General features: G+C 57.8%; 1 protein-coding gene across 6 annotated transcripts; it reads right to left on the bottom strand.

The window, feature by feature from the left end:
- Positions 1-172: 172 nt before the first annotated feature.
- On the bottom strand, positions 173-17,746 carry SIRT2 (sirtuin 2). Of its 6 annotated transcripts, none has more exons than XM_047834541.1 (17): positions 17,538-17,732; positions 16,616-16,662; positions 13,977-14,045; positions 13,614-13,662; positions 13,272-13,385; positions 10,498-10,539; positions 10,238-10,344; positions 10,079-10,135; positions 9,515-9,583; positions 5,076-5,205; positions 3,229-3,288; positions 2,906-2,961; positions 2,651-2,727; positions 2,513-2,564; positions 1,234-1,304; positions 1,045-1,111; positions 173-925 (listed from the first exon to the last, which is right to left on the bottom strand). In XM_047834541.1, exons 1-17 carry the CDS (start codon positions 17,671-17,673, stop codon positions 767-769), a joined length of 1,362 nt encoding a protein of 453 aa, XP_047690497.1. In that variant the 5' UTR covers positions 17,674-17,732; the 3' UTR covers positions 173-766. The 6 variants fall into 6 exon arrangements, 5 of the variants coding, with proteins under 5 accessions (XP_047690497.1, XP_047690498.1, XP_047690499.1 ...); XR_007147233.1 differs by having other exon boundaries at positions 851-925; positions 2,655-2,727; positions 17,538-17,746; XM_047834542.1 differs by lacking the exon at positions 2,906-2,961 and having other exon boundaries at positions 2,655-2,727; positions 17,538-17,738.
- Positions 17,747-17,905: the final 159 nt, after the last annotated feature.

The raw sequence follows: 17,905 nt of genomic DNA on the forward strand, positions 1-17,905 counted from the left end.
TCTGGGGGCCCACAGGGAAGAGCCACGGGGCTGTCGCAGGCCCCGGAGTCCCGTCAACACCCTCTGCTGTTTCTCGTAAGAGCCTGCAGGTGCTCTAGTCTCCCTGCCGCCCGCCCTCCGGCTGCTTCCCCGTGTGCCCGCAGAAAGGAACTGGGAGGCTGGAGAGCTGATCGTTAGTTGTTTCCGTTTTTAATTTGTCTCCAATAAGCAACATTATCTGCCCCTCCCCGCATGGGAAGTGGGTCCCAAGGGAAGGGGACCGGCACCCGCTTCGGGCGTCGGAGGCACAGACCAGGGAGGCCTTCAGGCTCAGCTCCCCCCACTGAGTGGGAGTGATGTTTGAGGGGCCCTCCCAGGGTAGGTTGGACTGGCCCTACTTGGCCACAGGCCCCGAGGAGCAGTGGAGGGCATGGGGAGCCCTGGGAGCCCTGGGAGCCCTGGGGCCCGGGGCGGAATAGTTAGGAGTTTAGAGGCGGCCCTGGCCCGGGGAGCAGTTAGAGATGAGGGGAGGTTGACCCTCGGCCCTGCGGGTGGTTAGAGACCATGGGCTGTTACAGCCGGGCTGCCCAGGCCTCGGCCCCTGGGAGGTGTTAGAGATCTGCCAGGGTCAGGGGGCTGGGAACCCAGTTTTGAGAGGAAGTGGTTAAGAGACTGGGACGAGGTTCTGAGCTCCCCAGATGAGAGCCGCAAGTTAGAGGGGGCCAGGGCTGGCTGGGGCTCTGCTGTCCCAGATTTGCTGGGCATCCTTCCCCGGGGGACGTGGCTGTCACTGGGGTTTCTCTCCCTCCGAGGTTCTGGCCTCCTCCTTGGCAGGAGGTGGGGACTTCCTGGGCGAAGTTGAAGGGTTGGGGTTAGGGCTCCCCGACCCCGCCTGCTGGGCATCTATGCTGGCATGCTCCTTCCGGACGAGGTCCTCCAGCTCCTTCTGCGGGGGGCAAAGTTCACCGAGGTCAGAGGTCACTGTGCATCCTGGGGTCAGAGAACCTGCGGGGCAGGGGACTAGGGACTGGGCTCAGGGTGGGCCGAGGTGGCCCAACTCCTTACCTTCCATCCAAGGAGGTCAGCAAGGGCCAGGCAGCCCTGGTCACAGTCACCCAGCCAGGCCACGTCCCTGTGGGTGGGACAGTCAGAGCTCCCAGGCTTGTCCCAGGCCCCTGCCCGCTCTTCCCGGTCCGTGTATCTTCACACCCTCCCTCTCACCTTGGCCCTGACCCTCACAGGCCCAGGACTCACCGGTAGGCCTTCTTGGAGTCGAAGTCCATGCCTCCTCCCAGGCCCATCATCATCCCCAGGAAAGGGTCAGTCTGGGGGGGGGGGGGGGGGGAGGGGGGAGGAGCTCAGAGCACAGACCCTGGATCCAGGTGGCCTGAGTTTGTTCCCTGCTCTGTGACTTTGTTCAAGTGACTTGGCCTCTCTGAACCTCAGTTTCCTTATCTGTAGAGTAGGGCAACTACCAAACCACTCCTAGCCCCGGACCATCGGCGGGTTAATACTTAGAAAGTACTTAGGGGCGTCTGGCTGGCTCAGTCGGTAGAGCACACAGCTGTCTTTTATTTTTTTATTTTTTGATGTTTATTTATTTTTGAAGGAGAGATAGAGCACAAGCAGGGGAGCGGCAGGGAGAGAGGGAGACACAGAATCCGAAACAGGCTCCAGGCTCTGAGCTGTCAGCATAGAGCCGGACGTGGGGCTCAAACCCAGGAACCGTGAGATCATGGCCTGAGCTGAAGTCGGACGCTTAACCGACTGAGCCACCCAGGCGCCCCTAGAGCACACAACTCTTAATCTCAGGGTCATGAGTTCAAGCCCCATGTTGGGTGTGGAGCCGGCTTAAGATAAAAATTTTTAAAAAATGTTGTTTTTACATTTGTTGACTTTTGAGAGACAGAGAAAGACAGAGTGTGAGTAGGGGAGGGGCAGAGAGAGGGAGACACAGAATCCGAAGCAGACTCCGGGCTCCGAGCTGTCAGCACAGAGCCCGACGCAGGGCTCGAACTCACAAACCGTGAGATCATGGACCTGAGCCAGAGTCGGACGCATAACCGACTGGGCCACCCAGGCGCCCCAAGATAAAATTTTTAAAGATAAAAATAAATACAAAAAGGAAAGTGCTTAGGACAGCATCTGGCACACGGCATGTTTGGCCTGTTGGAGGAAGCAGCCCTCCCCAGGGATGAGGGAGGGAGGCCACCTCAGGAAAAGAGCCAAAAGAGGGAGGGGGCGCCTCCCGACCAACTCGCCCTGACTCTTCCCTGCAGGAGGCACAGAGCTCCTGTTCTGGCTCGGGTTGCTCTGAGTTGGGATCTGTCGCTTGGTTCAGAAGAGTCCCAAGTGACCCGAGGCCTGTAGAATCTCCGAGTCGAGGTGGCCTGGCCTCTGACCCTCCGGGTTCTGGAACCCCTGGCCTGAGCTGAGGGGTCCCAGGTCTCCAGGAAGGCAGCGAAAGGGAAAGTGGGACCCGGGTGGGGAGGGGGAGGGGAGAGAGGGGGGGCTCCAACAAGAGCCAACTCACCTGCCCGGTCTTCTCCTTGTTGATGAGCAGGCGTGGGGTAGACAGGGGTGCCCTGGGGGGTGGCGAGCCGAGTGGTAAGGACCTGTCCCGGCTCCCCCCCCCCCACAGGTCCCCCCGCGGTCCCCACTCCCAACCTACTTGCCGATGAGGGATGCAAAGGGCTGCACCTGCAGCGAGGTGCCCATGATGAGGAGAAGGTCCACCTTCAGGAAGTCCTACGAAGGGGGGGGCCGGTGAGGGTTCCCGAGGCTCAACCAACTGAGGCTGCGCCGCCTCCCCCTGCTTGCCCACCCGCAGCTAGTTGGGGAAGCCACCTGCCCCCGGGCACGGCCCCGGCTGCCCCTGCTTCGGGGGAGCGGGGAGCGTGGGGCGGGCCGGGGGTGGGGCACTTACTGACTGCATGCAGGAGAAGAACCTCGCCGGGAGGTTCTCACCGAAGAACACGATGTCTGAGGCAGAGTTGGATGGACACACGGACACAGACACAGAAGGAGAAGGTGAAACGGGAGGCAGAGACAGGCACATCGAGACAGAGAGACAGAGAGAGAGAGAAAACAGGCAGGAGCAGGAGGCAGACCCGAGGGCAGCGGGGGCAGGGGCTACGGAACCCCTTCTCCGTGGGGGCAGATTCAGGGCACTGGTCAGGGACAGAGGGTGGCCAGGGGTGGGGTGGACGGGGCTCGTGGCGGGGGCGGGGGGGGGGGGGCCGGTCTCACCAGGCTTCACCACGCTCTGACATTTCTCACACTTGGGAGTCACCTCGGAGAAGATCTTCTCTGGGCGTGGGGAAGGGGAAGGGAGAGGACGACGTGAGCCACTCCGGGCCCCGGGGTGTGGGGCTGCAGCCTGCCCGCCTCCTTCGTGGTCAGCAAACACGCCCCAGGCCCTGGGGGGGCTCCGGGGTGTCTGCCCTGCTCCCCTCTTAGAGAGCCGCCCCACCTCCCCCAACCCCAGGATTCCCGGGGTGTCTCCGGGCACCAGGCTACAGCTATTGAATTAAGAATCAACACAAGAACAGATGAACGAGCAGAAACTTGTCCTCAGAAGGGGCAAAGGAGCCCGCCCATCCCCACCTGGGCGAAAAAGCTGTCCCAGTGGGTCTGGGAGGGGAGCCCTATTTTCTCCTGGGTGAGAGGCCTAGTGCGTCCCAGGCCTGGTGCCAGAGAGGCAGGAATATGCAGATGACCCTGGGGTGGGGACACTTCCTTAGGCCCAGCTGCTTCCCGTCCCCTGGCTCTGTGACAGACACCTCCACACACACACACACACACACACACACACACACACACACACCAGCCTTATGACAACCACGCTCCTTACTGCTTATTGATTAAGGACGCTGGGACGCGCTGGGACACGCTGTCACAGGCAATCCACAGAGCCCTAGCTGATTTGTCCCACTATTGGTTCCTTCCTTCGACACGTATTGACAGAGCACGGTTTTACTGCCTGTCATTTTCTGAGGGATGTCGGCACTGACAGCAGGAGATTGTGCGGGCGGCGCGTGGGCCGCTGCCGCCAGCGACACGGGACGGGGTCGCGTGCGTCGCCCCCCGCCCCCCACGCGCGCCGGAGCTATTCAAGAATCGTCGCCCCAGGGGTGGTCAGCTGGCGTTTTAGCAGAAAGGCCACACTCCGGAGGCCCCGCTACAAATGCTGCAGCTGTCCCGTCTCACACGGACACCAGGGGCTTTGTGAAACCAGCATAAAGGGCTTTCCCTGGGTGAAATGCGTGACTTCTCAGCCGCACAATGGACGTCAGGCAAAGGCTCTCACTGGCATTCGAGAAATGTGGACTGGCCGAATTTTTTGCCGCCTCCTCCCCCCCCCCCTTTTTTTTTTTGACACGCTGCCCTTCCACGAACAGGGACTCGGACTTTAGCAAGTCCCGTAGCCTGCGCCTCTAGGGCCAGCCCTCCGCCTTCATCCCTGACCGAGCCTCACACTCCATGGAATCTGCTTGCCCGAATCCGACTCACGGGCTATCGGGTCCTGTGCCTCTAGCACAGGGCTGTCCAACGTGGTGGTCGCGGCCCTGGCTTTCAACGTCTCAACTCATAAAGACGACAAGAAAGATGAAAAATTCAGTTCCGTGGTCACCTTGGCTGCCATACTGGAGAGCGCAGATCGGGAATATTTCCCTCCTCTCACTCTCAGAAAGTTCTATCAGACGGTTCTGCTCTTTGCAGAATGTAGCTGCGTTTGCCTCCAGGAGCCCCTCGTGTACGGTCAGATCAGAGCCCCTCAAAGGGCAAAGAGCGAGGGTGTCATGACCGCAGAGAACAGACCAACTGGGGGCCTCTGTGCCAACGCGCATCTGTGCGGGTGGCTGAATTCGGTCCGGAGCTCGCTTCCCTTATAGCCTGGTTGTGAGCTGGCGCTGGGAGCGATGAAACCCCGCTGCCCCCTCCCATCTTGGGGGGCGGCCACTGTCTGCTAAGAAGAGCCACAGAGCAGGACAGAACGGGTGCCCGGGGGTGGGGGTGGGGGGGCGTGGAGGCCCCGTCGGTGGGTGGATGCTGGGCAGGGGGCCTGCCCTCGAGGAGCGCCCGGGGCGCCTCACCTTTCATCCAGCTTAGCGTGTACTCCCGTCGGCAGAGGGCGCTGGTGCAGTGTGACGTGTAGAAGGTGCCGTGGGCCTCCACCAGGTCCTCGGGCTCCAGCCCCGCCACCCGCTCCAGGGTGTCTATGTTCTGCAGGGGAGAGGAGGCAGCGGGAAGAGGCTCAGCAAGGAGACACATCCCTCCGGGGCAGCAGGCGGAGCGGGGCGTTGCCAGGAGAAGCCCGCAAGGGGCGGGGTGTGCCCGTAAACTCCTCCGGCCGCCCCGACAGTGCCACTGAAAGTGTGGAAGTCGCAGATGACTCAAGGTGGGGCCCAAACTCCTCTGTCTGTGAGCCCAGGCCCACGGCCACCGTCAGCCCGCGTGGGGTTCTTCTGCACACTCAGACACCTCTCCTAACCTCTTTCCGGAAATTTGTTTCGTCAGGGCCGCACAGCGTTAGTGCCACCTGTCAGAAATTTGTCGAAAGTAACGTACAAACCTACAATGCCTCCGTTGTAAATAGAGCCCCCTCAGATGTGGCATCCTTGTGCAGTGCGCAACCTGCACAGCTGTATGTGGCAGGCCTGGCCAAGCAGCAACATAAAGGAATCAGGAGGGTTTATTTGGTTCTTTGCCATCACCGTCTTCCTACTTAGCAGTCGGCTTTCTCGCCGGGGGCTGTTTCGGAGATGTCATATTAACTTGCGTTCTTTTAAGACACAGGTATTCTCCGTGTCAGATCCAGCAAGGCTATTCTTCTCTTCCACAGAGACATATGTGCTCTCATTTTGCCTCGAGCACGCAGCCCCTTGGGAGCAGCTTTTGTTTGCCCGCGAGGAATGCTGTAGAGGCAGGTGGTGACACAGCACACCCGCAGACGCCACACAGAGACGGCCGGTCACGTGCGGCCCGCAGCTGAGACTCCGCGAGCAGCCAAAAGGATTCTCTTTCAAGGGCAGACGGCCCCAGCCGCTCTCTCTGCTCCCTGCCAGCGATCAGCCTGTTCCCCAAATGCACAGACAAGAGCCACTGTTCCCAGACTCTCTGCAGCCTGTCCCCTCCCCCTGCATTCGTTTTCCCTTTGTTACTTGACTCAGTCTACTGCCTCGCTCGCTCGTGAGCCAGCAGTGTGCGCGCAAATAAATAAAGGGCCTGTAAAAGAACTACTTAAATGCCTCCGTTATTCTCTCAGGCCACTTTTGATAGAGAAACCACAAACAAGAAAACGACAAGGCTGACCTGTGTGTTCCGATATTCAAATGATCTCTCCAAGATGTTAAAAGGCACAGAAGAACAAAGGCTACGGGAAAACTATATATGAATGTGTCTATTTGTTTGCCTACGTATGGACTTTTTTTTTTTTTTTTTGAGAGAGAGAGAGAGAGAGGGAGCAGGGGAGGGGCAGAGAGAGGGAGAGAGAGAATCCCAAGCAGGCTCCACACTGCCAGCGTAGAGCCCGACACGGGGCTCGAACCCACGAACCGTGAGATCGTGACCCGAGCCGAAGTCGGACGCTTAACCGACTGAGCCACGCAGGCGCCTCTGAAGTCTGGATTTTCATCTGGAATCTCTTGCTTTTTAAACCTTGGCTCACTTTTTGTTTCAAAACACCGTGTCCCCCCCTGATGGACACGAAGGCAATGGCAGCTTTGAAAAAGCTGGGGCGCCTGGCTGGCTCGGCTGGTGGAGCGTGCAAGTCTTGAGCTCGGGGTTGTGAGTTCGAGTTCTCACGCTGGGTGTAGAGATTACTTAAAAATAAAATAGAAAGAAAGAAAGAAAGAAACAGAGAAAAAGAAAGGAAGGAAGAAAGAGCAAGAAAGAAAGAAAGAAAGAAAGAAAGAAAGAGAGAAAAAGAAAGGAAGGAAGAAAGAGCAAGAAAGAAAGAAAGAAAGAAAGAAAGAAAGAAAGAAACAGAGAAAAAGAAAGGAAGGAAGAAAAAGAAAGGAAGAAAGAGAAAGAAAGAAAGAAAGAAAGAAAGAAAAAGAGAAAGAAAGAGAGAAAAGAAAGAAGTGGCTATGGAAGGGTCTTCCACGCAAGAAGCTAAAGAAAGCCAAGTACAAGCCCTGTGTGGAGTGTAGGTGCCACGTATATATTTAAAGGACCAGAAGCTGCCTTGCTGTGGCGCTCACAGTGGCTTGAGCCAACAGGGCGAGCGTTCTCATGTTTGAACGGATCCTTGTATCTTGAGATAAAAATAGTGTCATGCGGAGCTCCAAAAGCGCTGTGTCATCGCAATTCAGAAAGAAGTGAAGACAATGTGTTCCAGAAAACTGGGTCAGTGACTCAAAAAGCGGCTGAGGTTGACGGAGAGGGTGACAAGTGTGAAAGAAAGGCAAAGAACGGTTTCGTGACACATGAGAGGGGACATGGTTCTCCACGTTTATCTGTTTTCTGTAATAGGCCCTTCTGGAGCGGCAGGTGCAGTTAAATCCGTGCACGAAATACCGCGAGTAGGGGAGAACCGCCCGCGCCCTCCCCCGGACCCCGGCACGGATTTATGCCGGTTTCCACGCGCACACAGCCTGCAGTCCGCTTGCTTCCCAGGGAGGGCTCACGGGGTTCTGCCTCAGGCACAGCCGGGCAGTGAGCGCTCAGGGCGGCCTGCGGGCTCCACCTTCAAAACAGATTGGTAACCCGCACACTTCTCCCCTCCTTGGCCCCCACCCTGGGCCAGCCTCCATATTCTCCTGCTTGGACCGTCGCAGCAGCTTCCTCCCTGGTCTGTCCCCTATATGCAGCCGGAGGGACACCTGGCTCAGGTCACGTCCCCTGTCCTGCGGCACCGTCCTACTCAGCGGCGTAAAGGACAAAGTCCTTCCTGCGGCCCCCAGATCCCCCGCGGTCTGTCCCTGTCACCTCACTGAGCTCGCCTCCTCCATTCTCTACTGCCGTCCTCTCTGCTCATTCAGATCCAGCGTCTCGAACACGCCGAATACGGTCTCACCTCGGGACCTTTGCCCTGGCTGTTCCCTTCAGCTGGAACACACTCTCCCCTCCAGGTCTTTGTCTAAATGGCCCCTTCTCAGTGAGGCCTTCCCTGACACCCTGTTGACAAGATGTCCTCCTTATCCATCTTGCCCAGTGTCTCTCTCCCCACATGAGATGAGCAGCTCTGGGGGGGGGGGGGGGGGGGGGGCGGGGATGTCGCTGCCAGCAGGGCCTGGCACGGGGCCTGCGCTCTGTAAACACTCGTGGCGGAAGAGGACTACGAGGGCCGTGCTGCAGATTTCAGGCAATCGTGCCCGGAAGGCACTGGGCTTCGAGTGAGCGTTTTGTATTACGTCTGAGCCACGTCCCGTGGATAAAACTGACTCTGGGAAGAGAGGTCGGGTTTTTGCTGGGCCAGGGGGGGAGGGGTGGTGTCCTCCTGGAAGGAGGCGGCTGTCCCTTCCCTGGCTGCCACCACCAGCCCTGGGCAGCTAGGCAGGAGCGCCTGACCCCATCTGAGAAATCTGGACTTCAAAATTCATCCTCCCCCTGGTGGCAGCCTCGTGGGCTGCAGGCTCCACGCAGCCAGGTGCGGGGAGAAGTATTAGGACTCCCGTTCACGCTCACGTATTCTCTCTCTCTTTTATGATTTTGGGTTCTGAGGTCTCACGTAGAGCGTGATATCACTGCTACATTACGTAATGGATTAAAAATAATTGTCTTAATGTCTTTATATTTGAAAGAGAGAGACGGAGGGAAAGCAGACCGGGGAGGGACAGAGAGAGAGGGAGACACGGAATCTAAAGCAGGCCTCAGCACCGAGCCCGACGCAGGGCTGGACGCAGGGCTCAACCCCACGAGCCGGGAGATCATGACCTAAGCCAAAGTCGGATGCTTACCCGCCTGAGCCACCCAGGCGCCCCACATCGAGTAACTTCAATGCGTATCCACAGGCACTCATAAAACACGTATTCATAAAACGAAGGTAGAGGCACAGTTTTTACCGTTAGGGGTGCGAGACCCCCAAAACGTCTTGCTGACTAGTCCAGAAGCCAACAAGGTGAGGCTTCCTTGCCAGAGAACCCCAGGGCGAGGCCTCGGCTAAGCACCTGACACGCGTGAGCCATGGCCCGTGGCACGTACAACGCCTTAGGGCACATTATTCAAAGGTGCCCCTTCCTAACGGCTCCGTGTCCAGCAGTTGGAAAACGGTCATAATGCACAGATCCGGTTAGACCGAGTCACTCCGTGGCCGGGTGCGGAAACCCCTGACCAAACACGAGATCTACAGTGCCCGTGGCAGCCCCCAGACGTGAGGTCCTGTCTCACTACGCACGGGATGGCTCCCAGAGGAGCTCGCTGTCGCGCCACCACGGACCTGAAGGGTGAAGGTGTCCTGGCCTCTGCTTCGCAGAAGGGGAAACCGAGACTGAGAGGGGGTAAGGGGCGCACTGCGGGCCAGGGGGCGGGGCACTGAGGCTCCAGGACCACCCGGCCAGCCCTCCTCCCAGGGTCGCCCACGACCGCCTACCTGCGTGTAGCAGCGCAGAAGCAGCCCTTTCTCCTTCAGCAGGCGGATGAAGTAGTGGCAGACGGTCGGCTGCGGGGGAGCAACGGGAACATCGTGATAATGACACAGCACGTTCGGCATGAGCCAGGAACTGTTCTAGGCGCTCTGGCTGTTTTACCTCATGGAACCATCACACGTCGGTCTGGGGGGGGGGGTGTTGGGTGGGGGGGGCACGGACCGACACCAGCCCCATTTCACAGACGAGGAAACTGAGGCACAGTTTGCCAGATCGCACAGGTGCAGGGTTGGGATCCGTACACAATCGGCCTGGCTCCCGTCTGGGGTCTTACGTGTACTGTTAATTCAGGTAAGCCTTCCAAGAGGTTTCATAGGCTATCATCAGCTTCATTTTACAGATGAGAAAACTGAGGCTCAAGGTCACAAGGGCAGGAAGTGAGCGACCAGGAGTTGGACCCAGGCAGCCTAGAGCCCATGCGACATTTGTCTGAGAGGCCCCAGGGGAAGCCTTCCCATGCCTTGCTGTTCCCCCAAGCTTTCCTGTCCACCAGGGAAAAGAGAGCTCACCTTGAACTGTCCAGGGTAGAGTTCCTTGGCAAGAGCAAAGAAGGGCTCTGGATGTTTCTGTGGGAGAGAGAACCGGAATCCTGATGGTGAGCTGAGCCCTGCGGTCAGGGGATCCCTTCCCCCCACCATTACAGACGTTCCTCCCCGGGCAACACACACCTTGAAGTAGCCAATCTCAAAGATGGCCTCCGGGTAGGGAAGACGGTATTTCTCCAGGTTGGCGTAGAGGCCCGTGGATGGGGAGCGGAAGTCAGGGATGCCCGCGGCTGGGGGAGGAGGGCCAGGGAGCAATGGGTCAGGGACCTCGGCCCCATCTATACCACATCCTCCTCTGTCAAGGGCCCAGACGTGGCTCCCCCAGCCTCTGAAAGGGGGGCCCCCAACGTGGGAATGGCTACTGGGGGAAGGGAGGCACTTACACGTGGAGATCCCAGCTCCCACCAAACAGATGACCCTGCGACCTGGAGGAAAGGAGTTTATGCATCATGTGACAGTGTGCTCAGCCCCCCAATGATAACGTCCTAGCCCCCAAGACTGTTTACTCAGTGCCAGGCCCTGGGGCCAACATTTCAGATGCATGGATGGCCTTCCCAATCACCTCGAGGCAGGGGGAGTTAACGCGCCCATTATACAGATGAGGAAACCAGGGCTCAGGGAGAGCAAGGGTCACACAGTCAACTGAAGGAAGAGCCAGCATGGGGACAAGGAATCTACGGGTTGAAATGATGCCAACTTAGATTCGAGAAAAGGCCACTCGGAGGGAAGTCTCTCCTTCTGACTAGTTCTAGAGAAAGCGCACGAGATCTTAGTGAGAAGGCTGGGGGGCACAGGTGTCCTGGCGAAGAGCTACGGCTTATTGTAAAAAAAACCTCTGGCCACACCTCACCTTTTTTCCCCCTTAACTGTTTGTTTGTTTTTGAGAAAGACAAAACACAAGCGGGGGAGGGGCAGAGAGCAGGGGAGACACAGAATCCGAAGCAGGCTCCAGGCTCTGAGCTGTCTGCACAGAGCCCGATGGGGGGCTCCAACCCGCGAACCGTGAGATCGTGACCTGAGCCGAAGTTGGACACTTAACCAACTGAGCCACCCCGGCGCCCCCACGCCTCACCGTTTGGACACAGTCTTGGATGACCATCTATTTCTAGCATATCATACACATTCTTTCCTGCTCACCGGTGAGGAGGGAGGTGTCTTAGTTCAGATCTCCCCTCTGGGCTTCAGCTTCCTGCTCTATAAAATGGGCATCCTTACAGTACTGACTTCACGGGGCCGTCGAGAGAATGAATTCATTCATGTAAAGCTTAGATCAGTGCCCGGCACTGAGCAAACACTATATACGTGTTTCTGTTATTCTTTTGAGTCAATTGTACTTCGTGAGACCCAGGATTTGTACACATGTAGGCACTTTGTTCTGCCATTTTCCCCAGCTTTCAGAAAAGAAGATAGGAAGGGGGGCCTGGGCGGCTCAGTCAGTTGAGCGCCTGACTCTCGATTGCCTGACTCTTGATCTCGGTTCAGGTCATGATCTCCACTGTTCGTGAGATCGAGCCCTGCATTGGGCTCTGTGCTGACAGCATGGAGCCTGCTTGGGATTCTCTCTCTCTCTCTCTCTCTCTCTCTCTGCTCCTCCCCCTCTCAAGATAAATAAATAAACTAAAAAAAAAATTATAAAAAGAAAAGAAAAGAAAACGGGAAGACACGGTAGGAGTTAAATCATTTCAAAAATACTCGGGGCTGTGCAGAAATAGTCCTATCGCCTCGTCAGCTGCTGGCCGGCGGACAGCCCTGCCACGCGGTACCCTGGCACCTGCCCATCGCTGATGGACAGACACAAGTGTGAGGCCCCTGAACCGGCTACCTCCGGCGTGTCCTGTGCAAAAGAGGATGGCAAGGGTGACGAGGCCCTCCGCTCCGGGATGCCCTCGGGCCAGGCACAGCTGGGGCCAGCTGGGGCCACACGGGAGGGAGCACGTGGTCTGGATTCAGGGGGCCTGGGGTCGAGTCCTGACTGCCTCTTGCCAGCTGTGTGACCCTGCAGCCAGTCACGGCCTCTCTGGGCCTCTGCTTCCTGCTCTGTCCAGATCACCCTTGTGATGACCTCACAGGTACAATGTGAAGATCAAATGACAGGACGCCTATCAAGTGCTTCGCTCGGTTGCTGGCATATGGTGAGGGCTCGGTTAACTGCTGTCCTTTACTGTTGCCCCTCATAGGCGGCCTTATAGACAACTGTCCTAAAACCCAGGTGCAGGAGGACGGAAGGAACAAAAGCTTTGTGGCCATTGCCTGTGTTCTCTATGGGGCACACCCTGGCCAGGAGGAGCCCTGCAGACGGCTGGCCGGCCTGCCTCGGGAGAGGGAGGCTCAGGGCACGAAGCCTGGACGCCTGAGCAGGGAGCAGGCAGCAGCCCGAGGACAGGGAAACGGGAGAAGACGTCCTCAACAAAAGGCTGTTCAGGACCCTCAAAGGGTCGATTGTTCTAGTTGAGGACTGCCGAGGGCCCGGTTTCCCAGACTCTGGTGACCTCAACTTGCGAGAAATATAAATGACACTGACACGGTGACCTAGTAGAGAGGGACCCACGTACCAGCCCTGAAACACGCTTCCTATAATACTTGTCATAGGGTCCGCGGATCTTGCTCTGTTCCGGGCCCTCTTCCAGGCATTTCCATCTCTGTTAATTTATGGCATCCTAAGGACCCTACGAGGTATTTTTATTGGCATCACCTTCATTCTATCAAACAGGCCCGGCCGATCAGCAATGGATGTGTGACCCGGGTCTGGCCAATCAGAGACACGGAGATGGGTTTTGGGATAAGAGTCTGACCCAACGTGGCCCCAACTGGAGCCACTCTCTGCTCTTTGGCCTGAACCATTTTGCTCGAACCACTGGAAGAAAGATGCCCTCTTCGGTGGGAGGGGCTAGTCCTGGCCTTCGGGACTGCCAGGTGCCACCTCTACCTCAACATGAACCCCGGACGGGGTTATTAAGGTTTCTGACATCATGGAAGCCTCTGAATCCAGCAGTCCTCAGTGCTGGGTTTTAGTTAGAGGGGCGGCACCCTCTTTCCGGTGTAATAAGCCATGTGCGTTGGGCTCCTTGTGTTACTTGCCAACAAAAGGTGTGAATGGCGAATGGCTCAAGTGGCCGGGGCAAAAGCAAGTCAGGGGCAAAGCAGGCCCGGGTCTTACAGCGCTCGCTCTGCATGTAGCGGGTCACCCCTTCCAGGGTCAGCTCGTCCAGCAGCCGCTCCTTCTGGGTGCCCAGGCCCAGCGTCTGGGAGAAGAAATGCCGCAGGAAGTCCACTGGCCAAAAAGCAGAGAGAGAACAGCAGGGTGGGCGTTCGGTCCGGGTGCTCAGGGGCCCCGCCCCGGGATCCCCCACCCATCCTCCCGCAACCAGGAACCTCGGGCGCTGGCTCTGCACCCATTATGACATACTTTGAACGTCACCTTCGGTGGCGGCGAGGGGCAGAAATGGGATCCCTGCCCGAGGCGGCTCCCCCGGGACCCCGTTCCCGGGAAGATACTCACTCTCGGCCTCTCCGCCAGCCGCTCCTCCCTCAGTGTCTGAATCTGAGTCCTGGAAGGGGTGGGGGTGGGGTGAGCAGGCCCCAGAAGTGGGGTGAGGGAGGGAGGAGAGGGGAGGGTGGCACCCGGGTCTGGGGGAAAAGCCTCCGGCTGGGAGTGGGCCCAAGGAAGTGAGGTGCGGTGGGGGGCCGGCGTGCGGGCTCTGGGGTGGGCTGCCTGGGCTGGAAACCTGGTCCTGCTACTCCCGAGGAGCGCGCAGCGGCCTGTGCGTTCTCGGCTGTTCTGAGCCTGACGCTCTGTATCTCGGGAATGGAGCTCGGAGGGCACTGCCTCGGAGGGCCACCTGAGATGAAGTGGTTAACCTACGAGAGGTGCTCCAAGCAGCAGCCGGCGGGGTTCCGGCACCCCTGCAGCCCTCCTCACTCCAGTCTTCTCCTGTGAATGATGCCAGTGGAAACGCCTCGGTCCTCACCCTGGGGCCCTGGGCTCTTCTGCTCCAAGCCCCGGACACCACCTTCCGACACATCCATCTCATTGTATACTCCTCCCCTCGATCAGACCCCCAGATGGAGGGTCCGAGGCTCTGTCCTGGGCCTTCCCTACTTCCTCTCTCCACCTTTCCTGGGCTAGCTGCCTCATGGCCTTGGCCCGGGCATTGATGATGCTACCTCTCTGTCCCCAGATATGGGGTTCCCGCAGCCTCCTGGATGCCTCCCCCGAAGTGACCCCTGCCCTCTCTTTCCCACTGTGTTCCAAACTGGCCTTAGCATCTCTCCTAAACCTGCTCTTCCTCCTAGGTCCTAGCTCAGTGTGGCTTCTGTCCCCGAGTCTTTGTTTCCTTCTCCTGCCCTCCTGCCATGATGTGTCCCCCTGCCCAGGGCTCCACCTGGGTCCAGCCTGTTCCCCCTCCGGGGTCCCTGTCCTGGCCTCCTCCCTGAGCTCCCAGCCTCAGCCTTCACCTCCGATCTACTCGACGGCCCTCGGGGTGATGGCCTGGCTGTGTCAGGCCACCACCCCCTCGGCTCCAAGGGCCCCTCTTGCTGGCTTCTCCAGTCTAACCGTCCAATCACCCCCGCGTATGGAGTCTGCCATGATGTTAGCTCCAAGATGGCAGGGACTTTTCGTGTTCACCGCCGGATGCCCAGCACCAACCAACAACAGGGTCTGGCCCCTGGCAGTTGCTCCAGAACCATCCACCACTGAACGAACGGATACCTGCTGTGCGCAGGGCTGGGTCCTGCAATGGACCTCGCAAAAACCACAGTTCTGACCAACTCATTCTCCTGCTTAAAACCCCTCCGACCAGCCCCTCCCCCATCATTCTCTGCTCTGGTTCCGAGCCTTTTTGAATAGGAACTGCCCTTCCAAACGTATTTACATTTTCTGTTTTATTATTATCGCTTTCTAAGATTGCATAAGCTTTGCAAAAACTCTCTGGCCATTAGACAATGTACGACTTGAGGCGCTTGCCTCGAGTTCCCTCACCCGCCCCGGGTCAATATAACCACTATTAACAGCAGGATGGCAATCGCTCTAGATTTTTTTCTCTGCCTATAAAACTCACTATTTTTCCAGAAATGGGTCCTACCATAGTACGATGCTGCACCTCGCGGTTTCCGCAGAACAATATACTATAGATCCAGCTCCTCCTTTAAAAAAGCTACATAGTGTTGCATTGTAAGGACGCACTATACTTCATTTAACCCGTCTGCTGACAGCCATTTGGGCTGTTTCCAGTTTTGGCCTGTCACAGACAATGCTGCAATTTACATCCTCGGATCTCTCTTTCTGGGACTGAGGATCCCTTTTGAGCATTAAACCTTTTGCTGTGACAGTGGTTGAGCCCTAGGAGCCAGGCGAGGGAGAAGCCCTGGCCTGGCAGGAGGCTTTTACCCCCTCAGCGTGGCCCTGCCCCACATCTGTCAGGGGCTTTAAGCATTCCAGCTTCGGCGCTGCCCTACATCTGAACAGTGATCTCGCGTCTGTGGGTGGCCGGGCATTCTTTCAGCAGCGGACAGTGAGGCTCTGTGGAAGGACTTGAGGGCCCTGCCCCGCGTGTGGGAGCCACTTGGCCTAAGGGGGAGCCGGAGGTGCTGGTGGGGCCTTCAAGCCTCTGTGAGGTGTCCTGTCTACCTCTCCCTGAGGTGTCTGGAAGGCAACGTGCCGGGTGATGTAGGTTGCAAACCAGTCCTTGCTCTTCTAGCTGGGGGACAGAGGACAAGTCGCTTAACAGCTCTGCCTCGGACTCCTCATCTGTAAAATGGCCACAATAGGCCTTGCTCCCCCCGGGGATTCTGGGAAGATGAAATGAGATGATGCACACAGAGCACTGAGCAGAGTACCTGGCTGGAATAAGGACTCCATAAATGCTAACCTCGAATATAGCAAGCTAACCACTCCCAGCCACCTGACTGCTGACCACATTACACCCTTCGTGTCCCCCAGTCTTTGCACAAGCTGTATCCTCTGCGTGGAGTGCCATTTGTCACTCTGCCTAAGAAAATTCTAAGTCACGCTTCGCTCACTGTGATGTGTCTGTATCTCAGTCTGACTCCTAGCCCAGCCTGTGGATTCCTCCTGGGAAGGGACTGGCTGGAATCCCTGTGGCCCCACAAAGTTTACTCTTCCTTGAGCTACTTTCAGAATCACCCTGTAGGGCCATTTTCTAGTCACTTGTCCATGAGATCTGTGAGTTCTGTGATCAAACTGGATACCTGTCTCTTCCATGCCCAGCATAAATGAAGTTCAGAAAGGACAGGGGTAGGGGGCAAGGAAAGAGAAAAGTTTGGGAGGGCAGGCCTGGAGTTAAGGGGGCACACCCCTCTCTGACAATTCCCAGAATCCACCATTCCCCAGGAGGCTGAACCGGAAGTTGGGGCAAGGGACTGGGGCAGTGAGCTGAGGGCCCTGGGGTAACTGTCTCCCCCTCTGCCACCTCCCCCCCAGTGTGGGGTGCGGGAACAAGTGCATCTCTCTCCTTCCCTCCACCCTTCCCCAAATCTCACCTGAGCCTCCTGCACCTTCCCTGCCTGGGTCTCCAGAGGGTCAGAGGCTGGGGGAGGAGGGGGAGCAGACGTGGTTACAGTGCGGGGCACAGTTAAGGGGGAATGAAGGGCTTCAAAGCAGAAGGGCACGGGGCAAGAAGACCCACCAACCTAATTATACTGGGGTGGGAGGTGGTGGCAAAAATGGAGCAGAGGGAGGGAAGGGACGGAGGGGGGGAAGCAGATATTACAGTGGACAGTACTGGCAGGAGAGGTGGTTAGTGAGGGACAAAGAGTCTGGGGCAGGAAGGTTTAGGAGAGGGAGGAGAAAGTAAGGCATACAGGGCAGGGATGAGGACTTAGGAGAAGTGAGTTAGGAAATAGTGAGTGAGTGTGTGTGTGTGTGTGTGAGCGCGCGCGAATCCAGGGAGGGTTAGGTTTACAAACAGAGGGAAGTTTGAAAAGGAAGACAAGAGATAAGAAGAGATACTCTGACTAGAGACGAATTTAGAAAGGGAGGTTCAGTGGGGATGGTATGTTTAGGGGGAACGCAGGAACTAGAGGGAAGAGATAGGGAGGGACGCCAGGGGTCCCCTAGCATCCTACAGTTCCCCCTAACAACCAGGTAGGTACCCTTAGCAACCGGGTCTGCGGCAATCTAAATCCTTAGCAACGAGGGTCCCCAGCAACCAAGGTGCCAGAAACAGCGATCGTTAGTAACTTGGGGGACGTGGCAAACGGACCCTCAAAATCTCGCGACCCAGAAACCCAACAATCTAGCAGGATGGATCACTTGGCAACGACCTCCCGTACCCCCAATCCCACTCTCCGCCATGCAGTCCCAACCTCCAGCCCCACCATGCCCATTCTCGGGCCCCGGGGCCTGCAGCCCTCAGCCAGGCCCCGGCGCGGCCCGACCCTCCCACCGGGGCCCCCGACTCACGGTCCGGCTCGGCCATGGGCGCGGGGCGGGGGCCCTCGGTGCTGTCACCGACTGCTCTGTCCCGTGACGGCACCGGAAAAGGAGGGGCAGAGACCAGGCAGAGAACTACAACTCCCGGCAACCATCGCGGATGCATACAGTCTTTCACACAACGTCCGGGGAGCGGCTCTTAGGTTAAAAAGACTTGCGGACAGGAGGACTACGAGTCCCAGAGGGCTCCGCGCCGGCAGCCATGTTGGTAAAGGGCGCCCGGAAAATGTGGGAATGGGTAGAGAGTCGCGGTCCATCTGAATACTCTGATTGGTCATGGTGTGGTAAGGGGGCGGGGCGCGTACTCTTTACCTCACTCTGATTGGATAAATCAGGGG

Source organism: Prionailurus viverrinus, chromosome E2 (genome assembly GCF_022837055.1).
Source record: "Prionailurus viverrinus isolate Anna chromosome E2, UM_Priviv_1.0, whole genome shotgun sequence".
In the NCBI taxonomy this organism is placed as follows: Eukaryota; Metazoa; Chordata; class Mammalia; order Carnivora; family Felidae; genus Prionailurus; species Prionailurus viverrinus.

Coding starts and splice junctions, on each gene's coding strand:
- SIRT2 (XM_047834541.1), bottom strand. CDS start 17,673: ATGCATCCGCGATGGTTGCCGGGAGTTGTAGTTCTCTGCCTGGTCTCT. Junction 3,289..5,075: donor CACGCTAAGCTGGATGAAAG/GTGAGGCGCCCC, acceptor CCCCACGCCCAG/AGAAGATCTTCTCCGAGGTG. Junction 926..1,044: donor CTGACCTCCTTGGATGGAAG/GTAAGGAGTTGG, acceptor TGCCCCCCGCAG/AAGGAGCTGGAGGACCTCGT.